Genomic DNA, 18,748 nt, shown 5'->3' with positions numbered 1-18,748 from the left:
ATGTGTCTCCGTGTTGTGATTCTAACACTTGAGGACATATTCTAACCTTTTCGTCTTTGTCTCAGCGACCACGCACTCTTTGTGATGAATCACTTTAATGCGCTCGGCTCGCGTTTGTTCCTATTGCCGAGGGATGCGGGGCAAAGCGTTCGCGTCTCGGGCCGTGGTCATTGCTTTGATCTTTGCTGGGATTCTAACACTTGAGGACATATACTAACCTTTTCGTCTTTGTCTCAGCGACCATGCGCTCTTTGTGATGAGTCACTTTAATGCACTCCGCTCGCGTTTGTTCCTATTCCCGAGGGATGCGGGGCAAAGCGTTCGCGTCTCGGGCCGTTGCCGCGGCTCGGTTTATCTCAGCTCGCTGCGATTGCTTTGATCTGCGGTGTCCGCATACCCTCGACTATCAGGTTGCCTGATGCCGTGGATATTGCTCGCATTGCTATAACGATGAAGTGTAAGCACTGAGTCGTTTTTAGCTCAGGGTGTGTGAGATCGCGGGCGGAGCTATATTCAACTCAGCCGTGCCTCTCTAATATGTATGTTATTGTGTGTAGAGAGTCTCGCTGGGCATAGTTATACTGAATGCTCTGTGGAATGAAGTTGTTAGCTTTCTCTCCCAGGGTGGTTATGGGGAATGTTCCTTCCTGTGTTTAGCAGGGTGATAAGTGAACAGTCTCTGCTCAGAGTGTAGCCATCTGCGGATGATTATGCTCCAGTTCAGGCTGTTTTGCTTTGGAATATAGCAGTCTGAGGACAGCTATGTTCTAGCCAGGCGTTTATAACTGGGTTTAGTTCCCCTTGGGTACAAACTGTCTCAGGTAAGCGCTGAAGCCTTGTTTGGAATCTGCTGTCTGAGGATAGTGGATATTGCTCACGTTGCTATAACGATGAAGTGTGAGCACCGAGTCGTTTTTAGCTCAGGGAGTGCGAGATCGTGGGTGAAGCTATATTCAACTCAGCCGTGCCTCTCTAATATGCATGTTATTGTGTGTGGAGAGCCTTGCTGGGCGTGGTTATACTGAATGCTCTGTGGAATGAAGCTGTTAACTTTCTCTCCCAGGGTGCTTCAGTAGTCTAGAGTGGTTACGGGGAATGTTCCTTCCTGTGTTTAGCCGGGTGATAAGTGAACAGTCTCTGCTCAGAGTGTAGCCATCTGCGGATGATTATGCTCCAGTTCAGGCTGTTTTGCTTTGGAATATAGCAGTCTGAGGACAGCTATGTTCTAGCCAGGCGTTTATAACTGTGTTTAGTTCCCCTTGGGTACAAACTGTCTCAGGTAAGCTCTGAAGCCTTGTTTGGAATCTGCTGTCTGAGGATAGCTGTGTTCCAGCTTGGAGACTGCTCCCCCTTATGGGGTCTTTAAGTAGTGGTCTCCTTGAGCCCTTGCCTAGACTGCGCTGTCTCCCTGTTCGGGTTTTAGGTAGATGGTCCACTTCACGGCCTGAGGGAAATGCTATTTGAGGATAGCTGTGTCCAGACCCCTAGTGTTATGGCCGTTGCTTGCATCAGGCTTTGATCTGGACTATAGTTTTATGTGTTCGCTCCTTAGCGAATCATTACTATGGTCTGGATATTCATATTGTGAGTTGCCTAGGGTTTTTAAGTAGCGGTCTCCTTGAGCCCTTACCTAGACAGTGCTGTCTCCCCTCTCTGGGTCGTAAGTAGACAGCCCACTCTCCATGGTCTGGGTAGTTTCCGTCTGTTCCACCTCTGGTAGCCCTTCCTACCATAGCTATCTGAGGATATCTATGTGCTAGCTCAATGACTGCTCCCCTTCCTAGGGTTTTTAAGTAGCGGATATAGCTATCTGCGGATAGCTGTGTCCTTGCTGGGATTGTTGGTGGCAATCTTGAGAACTCCTCTAGGCTTCCAGCCTCTCAGTGGTCTTATGTATCTGGCTACTATTGCTCACATAGCATAGCTATCTGAGGATGGCTGTGTTCTTAGCTTGGTTAGGGTGTTCAACCTTATCTGGTATCGGGCTCCCTCTTTTTACCAAGTTATGTGAGCGGCCCGAGGCGTCAGTGGCTTGGCCCCTTTCTGAGGAAAGGTTTGGTGTATGTCTGTCACCTCCTTGGTGCTCTCTCACCAGGTGGACAGGCATGCGCCTCGGCATGGCGTGATTGGATATCGTTCCCCAAAGTGTCCACCAGGATGCAGCGTTGAGTTCCCTAGAGGGGGAACGTCTCGGGTTACTCATGTAACCATGGTTCCCCGAGAGGGAACAAGACGCTGCGTCCCTTTGCTATACCTTCGGCCTGCCTGTTTACGTCTCCTCAGACAACTGAGTTGGTGACGTATTCAGCAGGTGCCCCTTTTATACTTTCAGGTACCCGCCTATGACGTCACGGGCCACGTGGACCAATAGGATTGGAGTTGTTTTACGCATGCTTCAGGTACCAGTCACGCAGACAGCGTTCCCCAAAGTGTCCACCAGGACGCAGCATCACGTTCACCTCTCCGGGAACCATGGTTACATGAGTAACCCGAGACATTAACGAACATTATTTCTATGACTAAGACGAGATGTTGATGAGCTAAAACTAATATCTGATGATAAAAACTATGACGAAATTTATGTCGCGTCTTCGTTAACAAGACGAGACGGGACTATAATGTTATTTGAGGACTACCGTACATTGAAAATACATCCTATAGGCTACTTGTCTTGTCCTTCAGAATGTGTGTCCCTGTCATTGGATTGCAATCAGTTTTTGCATATCTAGTCTCAGTATGGTAGCCGCAGTGGATGGATAGGCTACCAAAATGCGATCTAGCGATCTGAAACAATGGCCTCAGCACCCGAAGGGGTAGGGATAAGGTGACCAGACATCCCGTTTTTCCCGGGAGTCACAGTTAGTTGTCGATTAACTTAAAGTTAGTGAATGCGGGATAGGTGGAATCGCGCTGATATAAGTGCTCTCTCTCTCGTGCACGCTCCACTTCTTCAGTTCTTATATACAGCGCGATCAGTTCTCAGTGCTCAAATTTTCTGCAGCTCAATGAGTCTAAATCGGAAGTGGTGATTTTTGGCCCTCCAAAGTTAGCCAAACAGCTTTCTGTACATATAGGCCCCTTAGCCATTAATATTAAAACTCAAGTAAGAAACCTTGCTGTAATCTTTGACTCGGAGTTGAAGTTTGATAGACAAGTCAGTGCTGTTGTTAAAAGTAGCTTCTATCAATTGCGAATTATTGCTAAATTGAAGAGAATTCTGTCTTTTGAGGACATGGAAGCCGTGATTCATGCTTTTATTTCATCCAGATTGGATTGTTGCAACTCGTTATATTTAGGGTTGTCTAAGAATCTGCTCTCACGGCTGCAGCTAGTACAAAATGCTGCAGCTAGACTGTTGACTGGCACAAGGAAGTGGTCCAGCATTTCTCCAGTGCTGGCTTCATTGCACTGGCTTCCTGTTGATTTTAGAGTCCAATATAAAGTTTTTATAATGGTTTTTAAAGGTTTGCATGGCCTTGCTCCAGAGTACATTTCATATCTGTTACAGCAGCACTGTGTTGCTAGACCTCTAAGATCATCACAGAGTCTGCTTTCACATGTTCCCAGATCACGGTTGAAAACCAAAGGTGATCGAGACTTCTCTGTGGCAGCCCCACGTTTTTGGAATAGTCTCACATTGCACATTAGATCATGTGACTCATTTGACATTGTTTTAAATCATTTGACATTGTTTTAAATCAATGTTGAAAACACACCTTTACTCTGTGGCATACAGTTGCCCCTAGCTTTTGGGACACTGAGCAGTGATGGATATTGTGTGTATTGTGTTTGAGTAATTTTTAGACATGTAAAGCGCTTTGGTCAACTGGTGTTGTTTTAAATGTGCTATATAAATAAATGTCTTCAGTTCTTATATACAGCGCGCGATCAGTTCTCCGTGCTCAAATACACACACAGCGGTCCAAATGTCTATCGTGTAGAGTATCTCACGTAAATACAGTCTGTTATGGATTAAGCGAACATAAACAGGTGGGTGAAAACTGAACGTGTGTCAGTATTACATGCATGCCTTCCGTCTTAAAGGGACAGCATTCCTAATTAAGTACCTGACTGTGTGATTAATGTTAACCAACAAAAGATGTTAAAGGCACAATATGTAATTTTCGCTGCTACAGGGCGTGTATTCAAAACAAACAAAGAAACAAAGAACAACTATCATTTTTATAAGTTGCTCCCTTTTCACTACTGTTAAAGGGATAGTTCACCCAAAAATGAAAATTGTCATCATTTATTCAAGTTTTTCCAAATTCAATCCTTGATTCAAATTGCTCATAAGCTTAATTGATTTGGTCTAAAGAGAGAAGAACATTAAGCATTTTCGTCTCAAGATAAAGACTAAGACTAAATCAAAAATGCCTGTCAAAATGAACAATTCTTTCCACATCTTCTTGCGCTTGAATGGAAAAAATATATATATATACAGAAGTATGCAATGTTATTTTACATTTGATTATTCAGTTTCTGTACCTGAACACCTACAAACTCAAAAACCTAAAGCATTGTTTAATTTTTTATCTGTGTTCTATTTATTTATTTGTGATATTGTTCATTTGTTCTTATTTACTGACTGTTCACTTGTCTTCAGTTGGAATTGAGAATTGTAAAACTGAATTTTGATATTTACAATTTTGGTATCAAAAATTGGTATCAAAAAAAAAATTATTTTTTTTTTTGTGGCAGGTCAAGTAAAACTTTGAACCACTGTTGAGCCCTTATGGCCAAATCACACATGTGAATATTCAGCTGCCTTATGATTTGATTAGATTATGATTAAGATGCATCACAATGCATCTTTTCCTCCAATTCTTTAATTAATAATAATTGCCATAGTAAGTCAAGTCAAGTCACCTTTATTTATATAGCGCTTTTAACAATACAGATTGTGTCAAAGCAACTGAACAGCATTAATTAGGAAAATAGTGTCAATAATGCAAAATGACAATAGTAAACACAAATTTTTCAGTTAAAGACAGTTCATCATTGAATTCAGTGATGTCAACATCCAGCTCATTTTTTTTTTTTGTGGCAGGTCAAGTAAAACTTTGAACCACTGTTGAGCCCTTATGGCCAAATCACACATGTGAATATTCAGCTGCCTTATGATTTGATTAGATTATGATTAAGATGCATCACAATGCATCTTTTCCTCCAACTCTTTAATTAATAATAATTGCCATAGTAATAATCACAATAAAGCTCTCTTTTTTTACCTTTGTTATTAAAAATAAAAAAAAAGATGCAAATACAAATAAAAAACAGTAGAGCAAATACAATATATGCCTATTTAAAAAAAAAAACAGTTCTTTACATTTTCTTTTTCATTTTACATATTTTTTGCAGAAACATTAAATTAAGAAATAATACAGAAATCGGATAATCAAATGCAAGTATAACCATTGCATAGTCTTTTTTTAATTCTTTTTTTTAATTAAAGCTACAAAAGTTATTTAATCAAGAGCAGTATTTCCCTCTTTTCTTTCATTGTTTGAGGTGTATTGTATCATATATTATAAATCACAAACCACAACTGTTTACGTTCACTGAAGACATGCCCGTCTATGTTTAAGCGAATACTCACGAAGACAGATGGATTTTGAAGTAATTCAGTGTTGCATGCAGTCTGAGAGGCAGCTTTATGTGCACGCGCTTCAACTGAGTAACGCTTTGAGATCATTTTGCCCTTAAAAACTAGTTTTAACATCAAGCACGTCCCACATTATTTTTCTCATTCATGTTATTTTCGTAAAAACCATAAAAATGTGCCCAAATATCTTGCTTTAAAGAAGTTCATTATCTGGTAGTAAGATTATCTGGAAACAAAAGATGCTATAAAGTGCATTGCTTCTAAAGGCATACACAACATTTCATTATCAATAGCCTAAAACAAGAGTACTTTCTTACAATAAAACAGTACATTGTATGATATGACTATTTAATTACATTTATATTTTTTTTTTTTGTGGCAGGTCAAGTAAAACTTTGAACCACTGTTGAGCCCTTATGGCCAAATCACACATGTGAATATTCAGCTGCCTTATGATTTGATTAGATTATGATTAAGATGCATCACAATGCATCTTTTCCTCCAATTCTTTAATTAATAATAATTGCCATAGTAAGTCAAGTCAAGTCACCTTTATTTATATAGCGCTTTTAACAATACAGATTGTGTCAAAGCAACTGAACAGCATTAATTAGGAAAATAGTGTCAATAATGCAAAATGACAATAGTAAACACAAATTTTTCAGTTAAAGACAGTTCATCATTGAATTCAGTGATGTCAACATCCAGCTCAGTTTAAATAGTATCTTTGCAATCAGTAATAGTAATAATCACAATAAAGCTCTCTTTTTTTACCTTTGTTATTAAAAATAAAAACAAAGATGCAAATACAAATAAAAAACAGTAGAGCAAATACAATATATGCCTATTTAAAAAAAAAACAGTTCTTTACATTTTCTTTTTCATTTTACATATTTTTTGCAGAAACATTAAATTAAGAAATAATACAGAAATCGGATAATCAAATGCAAGTATAACCATTGCATAGTCTTTTTTTAATTCTTTTTTTTAATTAAAGCTACAAAAGTTATTTAATCAAGAGCAGTATTTCCCTCTTTTCTTTCATTGTTTGAGGTGTATTGTATCATATATTATAAATCACAAACCACAACTGTTTACGTTCACTGAAGACATGCCCGTCTATGTTTAAGCGAATACTCACGAAGACAGATGGATTTTGAAGTAATTCAGTGTTGCATGCAGTCTGAGAGGCAGCTTTATGTGCACGCGCTTCAACTGAGTAACGCTTTGAGATCATTTTGCCCTTAAAAACTAGTTTTAACATCAAGCACGTCCCACATTATTTTTCTCATTCATGTTATTTTCGTAAAAACCATAAAAATGTGCCCAAATATCTTGCTTTAAAGAAGTTCATTATCTGGTAGTAAGATTATCTGGAAACAAAAGATGCTATAAAGTGCATTGCTTCTAAAGGCATACACAACATTTCATTATCAATAGCCTAAAACAAGAGTACTTTCTTACAATAAAACAGTACATTGTATGATATGACTATTTAATTACATTTATGCAGAATCATCCAGATCAGCATCGTGATGCGTCATAAAATGATTATATCCCACAGCAGTAGTGTGTGGTGGCTAACTACTGCAAGCTCAACTATGCTACGATGAAAAAGGAGTCAATTATTTGATGAATTATAGCCTACTGTGTCTAGCTACTGCTAGCATATGACCTATACCTTCGCCATGATCTGTTAAAATGTGCTGTAAGCTTTGGAATTTTTTTCAACAAATTTGACTGACTTTCCACTTTATTTTTGCCAACTTTTCTCTTTTATACTTGTGCAGGTCCACATGTGCATTCAAAGCAAAGCGTTAAAGCGTAATTTTAAGAGAACAGTTAACTCATTTAGTTACAGTATTTTCCAGCATCACCGGGAACAAGATCCACTCGCTCAAAACGGCCTAAATTACATTAACGTTTACTATATAAGCTTTATTTCGTTAACAAACACACAAGGGATTACAGCTCTGTGGAAATGATCTCCATGAGAGATCGCGATTTGAGTGTAAGTTCTGTGTAAACGCATAAAAACAGTGCTTTGTCGGCAGGAATTTCATAAGTAGTATTGCAGACAAAAATACTGTCAGTAACCCTGATAACATGCCAGTTATGATCAACTCTGTATTTGCTGTTTTGTTTGTTAATTTACTCCAGCGAAGTAGCTGGCTTCACATTTTAGCCTATTAAACAACCCATACTGTAGTTACATACTCAGACGCTAAACATTTTCAAACTGTAGTTGACTGCATTTATGCAGAATCAATCAACTCCCCTGTGCTTTATGTTCTCTATTTAAAACATTTGACTTTGTAAACCTATTTTGTGTATTGCTAATATTAGAGTTACTGGAATGCTGAAAGAAAGAAGTAAAACAATAAATAAATATCGGTTTTGCATATCGGTCAATAATCGGTATCGGTTCTAAGAAATCAATAACAGTGGATCTCTAATAATGGGAAGGAGGATCGCATCTGACACTGTGATTATTGAGCTCTGTTTGTCATTTCTGTTCTAGGTCAAACGTGATGCCAGCAGCACCAGGAATCCGCTCTAAATCAATAATCGAAGTGCAGCTAACCACCTAACAACAAACGCAGCTTTAGTTACAAAAGTCAAAGCCATCTGTTGAATCACTGTAAAAAATAAATAAATAAACGGCAGTCACAGACATTCCTTTCCCAGAGGAGATTTGCTTTCTGAATTTAACCAGCTCTCTGAGAGATGGATTCGGACTGGATTAAATGACAAAGTAAGTCTGTGAAACAAATGAATCTCCAGGGAAAACTAGTCCTGTCAAACAGAGCTGAGGATCAAAGTAAAGCAGGAACACAGAGGACACTTCTCACTGCTCACTTCTGCTGCTTTATACCCACTGACCAACTCTAAACTGACAACTGAGGGAAACGAGAGTCAGATTAGTCAAATAACAAAAGTCTTTGAGCTTCAAACCAATGTAACCAGCTGAGCTCAAACATACTGGCCTTTAACAGTGTGCTGGATAATCAGCTGTCCTCAACACATCATCTACAGAAGAACTGGGCTATCTGTGTGTGTGTGAATGACAGAAACACCTGAGATCACCAACATTATGGGGCTCTAACTATCATTAAATATCACCAGAAAGGGATAGTTCACTCAAAACTCATTTACTCTGCTCATGTCATCCAAACCTGCGCCACTTTCTGAAAAGATATTTTTAAGAACTTTGGGAACCAAACAACGCCATTGATGGCCACTGTACTGACAAAAACACTGAAACGTTCTTTAAAACATCTTTTGTGTTTTGCAAAAGAAAGTCACACAGGTTTGATGTGAGGGCGAGTAAATAATGAGAGAATGATGATTTTAGTTAGTTCACTGTAAAATGTTAAAATGCAGTATTGAGTGCTTCTCAACACAGATATATAAAACAGACACATTGCATCAGAAAAAAGCATTGAAACAAACATTTGTTCATTCAGTCAGAGCAGATCTGAGGCTAACTGAACGTAATTAACAGCGTGAGTGATTGCCAAACAATGAGAATGACCACAGAATGAGACTCTGTGCATTCTGAACACAAACACACCCTTCATCTGTGAGTGACATTAGACAGTAGCATTTCAACCCCAGCATCGAGAGCAGAAGAGCGTTACCTGTGTCCGGGAGGTCAGAGGTCAGTCTTCAGGACGCACAGCGTGGAAATACAGCAACACAGTACGATGGGGAGGAGGGACAGTGTTTGGAGGGAGAGAGACGGACAGATCTGATTCCTCACTAAATAAAAGAATGGAAAACGGAATGAACCATACCTTGGCTGTTTAACGTCAGGTGCGCCAGACCTTGAAGGAAAGAACAGAAACAAAAGAAAGAAATGAAAAAAGAAGAAGGTCATAAAAAGGCACGGGAAGAAAGCAAGCATTGTCACAAGGTTGGACTGCAGTTTGTGACAGACATCCCGGGGCACGCTCGGATGTCAAAGATCAACTCAAAGCAAGAAGGGGAAAGAAAGAAGAGAGAGAAAATAAAGGCTGAAAAAACAAACGAACGAACGAACGAGTGAACGCTTCTTGAGTGAGGTGGGGATTGGGAAAAAAAAGCATTTCATTCAGTGCAACCCCCTAAGGCCATTGCTCGCTCAAATGCTTTTTTTCCCCTCAGGTCTTATGGAAACACACACACACACAACTGTTTGGCAGAGTTCTGGATTAACAACACACTTCTGTCAGAACAGAAACACCGGATCAGTTCATCTCCATTCGGACTCCAGACAGAGATTCATGAAGATGAACACCAAGCTGCTCAAGACTCCTGACACTGAACCCAAGGCGAGATAGATCTCACCATACTTCCCTATAGATGACCGACTACATTCAGATGAACTGCTTAAAGTCAGGCTCAAGGGGATTTCTCTTTCTTTCACTCCATAATACTGTCAACAAACATTTTCACTATGTGTTCAGGAATAAAAAGTTATATAAATCAGCCCGAACGACGTATCAACAAACCCCTCTACAAAAACCCTGAATAAAATTGCTACGTCTGGTGTGTGTAAGTACTGCTGAAGAGGAGGAAAAAACTCACTCTTTATGCATTTTCACCATGTTTCAGGGAATACAATGTTGCACAGATCAATGTGAATGATATATGAACAAACCTTTAGAATATAGAGAGCACTATGTTTGGCTGCTGAACTGGAGATATGGATTGGAATTTAAATCTACAGACGCAAACAGATAAAGTGCAATAAAATAAACACCGTAATGTTACTCTAATCTGAAACATCACGTTGTGAAAAGTGTCCAAACTGTCTAAAATCTCAAAGTTGACCAGTGCATGTAAAAACAAACTGTTGTAATGTCTTGCTTTAAGCAGAATTGTAATTCTTTTCTAAATGAAAGGCAGTAAAAATCTGTTTGCTCACACAATATGATCTGACCATCTCAAACTCACGGTTATGCCCGGACCGATGCAAACACGGCAGGGTTTGATCCCAGGAACCATGTGTTTCATATATTTTATTGAAGATGAGGACACTGTCCACGTGGACATCCACCTAATTTAGCTTCTAGTAACAGATGAATTGCATCAATAAAATGCAGAATCTGACTGGACATCATCAACAAATCACACAGAAGCGTTTTCATCGCTCTTTTAAAGCATCTGTTGCTACACAGAACAAGCTGTATAAAGGCCGCACATTATTATTCCCAGTGTGTGACCCATCAGAGTCACGATCCTCCTCAAGATCTGTGTGATTCCAGCAAACCGGAGATGAACACGTCTTCTGCAACACAAAAGGGTTTCTACATCCGACACCTTTAGAGGCACAAGACCACAAAAAAACATTGATTGTTCGACACGCTCACTGCATTTACATTCAGCCAAACAACGGCAATATCTCAAGAGCAAGAGCTCTTTCCACGCAACATACGTGACAAAAGTAACATGCTACTGTTGCCCTCAAACCCCTGGACTCAAAGCAAGCGTCACACGGACAGAATTAGCTGCAGGAACACAGCAGATGTTTGATCCGGTGAGTCGAGAGCAAGTCAAGCACTGCTGGAGAAACACTCGTCTCTTCCAGAGGAGCGGTGCTAATGGACTCGCTGAAAACACTCGCTCAAACCCTAACCCTATTCAAAGCTTTCTTTGTAGTTAAAATCATCATGAGAACTTCAAATCATTTTAATTCTACTTTATGGTCACATTTAAATCGTAATTTTGTATCCTGTTCCTGGCAATTCACATTCTTGAATTGAATTGGAATTTATAACGCACTCCATTCAATTCTGAATAATGTACATCATTAGCTGAACCCAAAACTCTACATTCACGACCCTCATGTTGATACACAAACTCCACAGGCAAGGCAAGATTATTTATATAGCCCGTTTCATACACAATGATAATTCAAATTGCTGTACATAAAAGAAAAGAAAATAATCATAAAAAACAATCACAACAATAAGAAGCCAGTGTAAGGGGCTGAGGACTGGTGTGATATGCTCAGATTTTCTGGTTCTAGTCAGAATTCTGGCAGCAGCGTTCTGGATGAGCTGCAGCTGTCTAATGGTCTTCTTGGGAAGGCCGGTGAGGAGACCATTACAATAGTCCACCCTGCTGGTGATAAAGGCATGAACAAGTTTCTCCAAGTCTTGACTGGAAACAAAACATCTAATTCTCTCACACACACACACACACACAGTGCACATGCTGAACAGACTCGTTATACTGCGCTTTCTGCCACTGTCTGGTTTCATTGAGAACAACTGAATAAAGCCACACCGGTCTGATACAATATCTGCTTCTGGATGAACTCTTCTTTAATTCACAGGTTAGCACAACAAGGTTACCATCTTCTCTTTCACATCATATCTAGTGTTTCCAAACCACACTAATTAGTTGTGAACTTAATGAGCAACATCAGAGACATAACGAGTCTGCGGTTCATGCAGGAGAGCAAATCGCTCTGAACAACGAGAAACGAGGAGAGTAGTTTGTAGGAGGCGACGCAGATCTCAGACGCCGCCTTCTCTGAGACGATGAACTGTGGGCCGATTGTGTGCAGTCAGAAGAGCTGATTTAGTGTGTGTTTGACTCCTCAGATAATGTCCTGCATCATTCTGATCTTCCCCGCCACACAACATCACGCCGCGCCGACCTTCTCCGTCCTGACCTCTCTTTCCTGATTTATTTTGCATATATCTGTAATTGCTGTATTTTGGTTGCTCTGCTTTCCTCTTCAAACCCTGCCGCTTCATACCAGAGAAAGTGCTTTCTGTCACCTCAGTTCTGCTGGATTTCAGAGAGAAAAACATCCTAAACACAGATAATAAAACACAACTAACCATATAATCACGTTTAGTTAGGAGAACAACAAACAATTAAATGAACATCAGAGTTTGGTTTAGGGATGTTTTTGAGAAGCGATAGAGGATTGTGGTGTTTTGCAATGTAAACCTGAAGGAAAGCCAAACGCTGCTTGTTGAGTGGATGTTGATCTGTAATCTAATGTGCATTATCAGATCATACTTGGCTCTAAAAACCTGTCAGCATTCAGAAGAAACTCTGACGGCATATGCAGAACACGTTACCCAGAATTCCCTTTTGCCCCCAAAAGGAAGCAACAGAGAGAGAATAATAACGCGGCAATGACAGAATATGGAAATGCTGCTGTCAAACCACTGAGAAGAAGAGCAGTAAAGTAACGCAACTCAGACGAGCTCAGCCGGAAAGTAGAGCAGCAAAAACAGTTACCGTAAGTATGAATTATGAATTAGACTCACACGGACGGAGGACGTGTCGATTATTCTCTAAAATCACCATCAGTCCTCCTACAGCTGATGACTCAGAGCGGAGAACAGGTGGGAGTGAAGAGCTCCGGTTACACGCAGATATAATCAAATCAAAAATTACATAAATAATTACACACAGAAAACAAAGATCAAATCAAATCAAATAATAAATTAAAATTATAATTAAATAAATAAAATACCATAAAAATATAATATAAAATAAACATGAACAGTCTCAATGAAAAATTTTAATTAAATACAAAGAAAACTGAAAAGTAATAAAACATAAATATAAAAAATTATAATAAAATAAAAGATAAACAACAATAAAACAATAAAATAACAATGTAAAACATTAATAAAAACTATATAAATGAAAACAATACTAAAAACAATAAATAAAATCTACAAATCTGTCAAATTATTGCACTAATGCAGCAATATTACGAACAAAGAAATTATCAATAAAAAAATAAAAATAATGGCAGTTAAAAAAAAAAAATTCATTACAAAAAAGGCTCTTCCTCCCATCAGAGTGGTAGTTAATTCATAAAAAAATAAAAATAATTGCAGTTAAAAAAAAAAAATTCATTACAAAAAAGGCTCTTCCTCCCATCAGAGTGGTAGTTAATTCATTTGAGAAAATTAGTCAACTGACAGCACTAGTTATCATATAACTAACTATCTCTAAAAGGCCATCTCACGCATAGGTGGTGCCTGAGGATGGAGAGCTGTAATGAAGACACACAGACACAGACATAGACACAGACTCACAGGCACACGCACTCGCACAGACAGACACAGACACAGACACAGACACAGACTCACTCGCACACACTCACACTCGCACTCGCACTCACTCACACATTTACACTCACACTGACTCACACTCACACTGACTCACACTCACACTGACACTGACTCACACTCACAGACACAAACTCACACTCACTCACACTCACACTGACTCACTCACACTCACAGACTCACACTCACAGACACTCACACTCACAGACACAGACTCACACTGACACTCACAGACTCACACTCACACTCACACTGACACTCACACTCACATACACAAACTCACACTGACTCTCACACTGACTCTCACACTGACACTCACACTGACACTCACACTCTCACACTGACACTGACACTGACACTCACACTCACACTTAAAGGTGACTTGACTTGACTTGACACTGACACTGACACTGACACTGACTCTCACTCACACTCACAGACACACACTGACACTGACTCACACTCACAGACACAGACACAGACACAGACTCACACTGACACTGACACTGACACTCACACTGACACTCACTCACACTCACAGACACAAACTCACACTCACACTCACACTCACACTGACACTGACACTACACACACACACACACACACACACACACACACACGTGAAGTTTCACTGCACTGAAGGAACGGAGCCAGTTGTAACAGGATCTGAGGAGGCTGCCGTCTGATTGGCCATATGGGAGCGTGTGGGAAAACGCCACAGCCAACAGCGACACAGGAGTCCCGTCGCTTTCACACGTCTCGCAGAAACAAAGCGGTCCAGAATCCACAGCCAAATCAGATGCCCGCATCACTGCTATCAACAGATTACCACAGCGGCCGTGTGCTGCAGTCAACAGACTAATAATAGAGCGGAAGACACTTTCACATCCCTCGCTCGTATAAGCGTGCATTCGTGTTATTATTATTCATACTGCCAGGGCCGGATTTACGCACAGGCATTCTAGGCACGTGCCTATGTTCGCTCGTCCAGGGGGGGCCCAAACACAATGAAGAGAGATATATAATATTTTTGCTATACTTTGGGCTATCTACAACAGTAAGAGAACCAACACCCCAGAAGACATTGAGCAAATAAATATAACAACAATATGGTAAAAAATGACAAAATATTTCCATGTCTTCCACCTTTTTTAAGTACTGAAATCACGCTTTCTTTCTCCTGTTCTCTCTCACAGACGCACACACAGTACAGACATGCACTCGTGCACACACACGCGGAGACGCTGCGGCTGCCCCGCGAATTTATCAGTAGAATAGTTTCTCAGCTGAAAAGCTGGCGGATGAGGAGTGTCGGGCCGTCCACCGAGGAGTTTACCCAGCTGGTGGAGGGCCGAGCGGCAGGGTGTCTGGGAACTGGACCCAGAATTTTTTTTTCTTTTTTCCTCTCCCCTCTCTCGTCTGTCTCTCCTCATCCTTCCGTCTCCTTATTTTGTGTTTTGGTTTTGTTTGTGTGCGACAGTCGTCCGCGAGGGGCTGTCGCGCTATTTTGTGTTTATTTGATTAAAGTTTTGTTTTAAATGTTCGCCGGTTCCCGCCTCCTTCTTCCCGAACTACGAACTTTGTTACAATTACATTTCTCAGTAGCGAGGTTCTTGAAGCAGTTCAACCTAAAGATTCGCTATTAGTAGACGCTGCTGCTGAACACTGCTGAGAGACTCACAGACGCACGTATTCACACGCATTTAATGTCTCTCTTTCTCTCTCTCTCTAATAACTGTGTTAGCCTGCATATCAATGGCTCAAGCCTCCGTTATCAGCTCTAAAATTACGTTTTGGAATTTGCAATGGAAGGTTTGGGATGAGGTGCGTAAAAAAATTAGTTCAACCCACACGAGATTTCAGGACAGAAACATGTCAAATGTCTTGAAACCAATCATCTGAACAGTTGATGTGTGATTGTGACTCTAGGCCGTTAAAATTATTAGAGAAATAATGCACTCCCGAAGTGTTTATGTGGCCACGACGCCACGCCTATTAATGGAACGGTCTTTCGTGGTTCTCAAACAAATTAAGAGCTACATTCAATTGTTTTGACTGAACGCAAGCGCTTATTGTGCTTGGGTGGCAATATTAGGCCTAACATATTAGGGAAGGGGGTCCCAAAAATGTGTTTTGCCTATGTCAGGAGAAGAGGTAAATCCTGCCCCGCATACTGCAGCGGAGCTCAAGCATCCTGCCAATAATTAAGACAACGATTCACAAAGCTGGCTTCAGCAAACCAAGCGTCTGATTGGCCGACTGATTGAGTGACAGATGGAGGAAGACTCATCATTTTGTCATTAAGGAGGATGTGCTTGGTCCTGCAGCTGCAGTACAGAGCTCACCGGTTAGTCTGCATCCACCTGACCACAAATCATTCCTCATCAATATAATAATGATCGGAGCACGTTCATGCACAGAAACACAGCATCTGTACGCATACTCATGAGTGCCAACACAACACAGCAGAACACTGCAAGTGCACTTTACATTGATTCTGCATGAATTCTGGACGAACTCCGGATTGGAGGATGAAGCATCATGTGACCCGACAGATGCTCCGCCCAATGATCCTCCGTCAGGCCAAACACGCCAGTGAGAAAATAACCTTCATCATCATTATTATTATTATTATTATTATTGTGAGACATTCTCGACTCGCGTCCACCGCTGATATACTGGATAACACACCACATGAGCACTGACTTTACTTTTGTTAAATATGAAACACCACAGATGAAACCATTTTTTATGCAATGGTCAATTTTGAGATATTTAGCTGTTTGCTTTTTATGAAGTGTTTTAACAAACTAGTGGACAGAAAATGCACTTTTGTGTTTATTTCATTGTATCTGTTTGCGTTTGATTTCAATTACAGTACATATCTTTAAAGAACATTTTCTCTAAGTGAGTTTCTATCTCCACTTACAGCACTTACAGACACCAAACTCAGCGGTTTATATAACATTTTATTCCTAAAAACATGCTGAAAATGTATTTGTTTTCTTTCTGCTGACAGTATTTCCTAATTTATAGAGTGGTAAAAAGATAAATCTAAAATCCCCTCTGGAAAAACCTTTAACTATGACAACAAATCAAACAAGAATTAGTGCATATTTAATTAGATAATGCATCGTTTGCACATTCAAACATATCATTTCAGAAAACTTGTAATACAATATATATATTTTTTTTTTACCCTGTTCACCTGTAGCGTTCCGCCTTAATTATATTTAAATATTGTTAAACTATAAAATCAAGCAAAGGCAAAGCAGAAGCACTTTTGGTTGTCAGATCAGAACAAATGGCTTGTGTTCAGTGATTCCAGCATCTGCTCGGCGACACAGCAGTGATTTATTCACTAGTAAGTGACCTGGAGGAAAGTGCTTCTGTGAGACAGAAGAAACACAGCAGATCAGCATCCAGAATAAACCCTTTCCAGAAGAATCCTTTCATGCTGAGTTGAAGAGCTTTAATCATTCAGGAGGGTTTCTGAGGGAGGAGAGGGAACTTATCATAACATATAGTGTGTGGATGATAGATGCGCAGCTCCTTTCCTCGCCTCCGCGCTGTTAATAATTAAAGCGGGTCGTGGCTGTTAAACACAGCGAGCATGTGCTTTTACAGATCTCTGTGATGAAATGTTTGTGAGGTCCGTCATTATCAACCGCAGACCAACAGGAATAACTGACATCATTCATATTTCTGCCGATCGCACACGGATACGAGCCCATAGACGAGATCCAGCGCCATCAGACTATTACAGTTTTACTGTCGTTAGGACACACTTCTCCATACTCAAGTCATTTTCAAGACTCTTCACACAGTTCTAAAATCCAAATTTCAGCTTGGCACAGAGGTTAATTTCACATTCAAAATGCACTAAAACCACCAGGACATTTCATACATGTCTCAAATCAACTCATTCTTCTATAACACTAGCAAAGGCTTTCAACCAACAAACACACGCTGTCACTCATAAAACACTGAGCTAAAAACACTAACAACAGGCAGCATTAGCTTTTGTACAAATTAATTTACAAAAAAAGAATGAGAATATCTATTCACTGCAGTATATGTTACGTTCAAGTGTGAATTACAGTACAACACTATTCCTGTTTTCCCCTTTTGTATAGATGGTAATGAAATTGAATAACAACATCATATTACTGTAGAAATGTAGCAAATTTCTGTCTTATTCATTTTGTTAGGTTTTGAACTTGGGCGTAACAGTTTTGTAGAGAGTATGTAAACAGGTGGCTTGTAGGTACATAGGGTTTTGCTGTTGTTTTTGTCTGAGTGAGAAAATAATTTCTGTCATTTGAATGATGTAGTTACTGAATGCACTTTGTGCCAAAGCAATGATAAATAATCCACAGTCTAGCCCACAGAGACTGCTGTTGTGCTCACAGTGTGAAGAGTTTTGAAAAGTGACACAAGTATTGAGAAATGTGTCCTAGCGATTGTTAAAAACTGTAATGGAGAGATTGCAGCACAGGATCCAGACCAGACACGACATGAGAGAGAAAGAGACTGACTGACAGACAGACATCTGACAAAAACAGACGGAGAGACAGACAGAGACGAGACCTTCAGACAAAATACATTATTTTTACACCGAACTTCACCCAATTTACTTCATTGTAAAACACGTAAACGTTTATGCCAAAAATTGTGAAATTGAATTTAGTGCATTGAAAAATTCTAACAAGACAAAGAAGTTGGTACTTTTATTTCAAAAATAGTTGTAACAATATATTTAAGATGTTTCAGAAAAACAACACAAATGTCTACAGTGATCATGTATTTCTGGCTGTCTTTATGAGCGAGTCATTGAATCATTCATTCAACTGGTTCAGCCAATAACACTGAGTTGTATAAATGAATCAATTAATCATTTATTTAACTGATTCAAATAATTATCTCTCTCTTATACATCATAATCTAAATGCAGAGATAATTCAACAACCATAATTTAAAGATTACAGACAGAGACAGACAGACAGACAGACAGACAGACAGAGAGACAGACAGACAGAGACAGACAGACAGA

The 18,748-nt window shown here is 39.8% G+C and overlaps 1 protein-coding gene across 1 annotated transcript in view; it reads right to left on the bottom strand.

Moving 5' to 3' along the window:
- LOC107679952 (neurexin-2-like) overlaps nucleotides 1-18,748 on the bottom strand; it is a 329,958-nt gene that overhangs the window by 173,024 nt on the left and 138,186 nt on the right. The window contains exon 4 of the mRNA XM_016475681.1: nucleotides 9,403-9,432. Within this exon, the coding sequence (XP_016331167.1) occupies nucleotides 9,403-9,432 (30 nt within the window). The remainder of the gene's footprint in view (nucleotides 1-9,402; nucleotides 9,433-18,748) is intronic.

This window comes from Sinocyclocheilus anshuiensis, unplaced genomic scaffold (assembly GCF_001515605.1).
Source record: "Sinocyclocheilus anshuiensis isolate Anshui unplaced genomic scaffold, SAMN03320099.WGS_v1.1 scaffold1916, whole genome shotgun sequence".
Taxonomy (NCBI): Eukaryota; Metazoa; Chordata; class Actinopteri; order Cypriniformes; family Cyprinidae; genus Sinocyclocheilus; species Sinocyclocheilus anshuiensis.
Note: the sequence above shows the minus strand (reverse complement) of the source record. Positions and strands in the feature narration are given on the sequence as shown.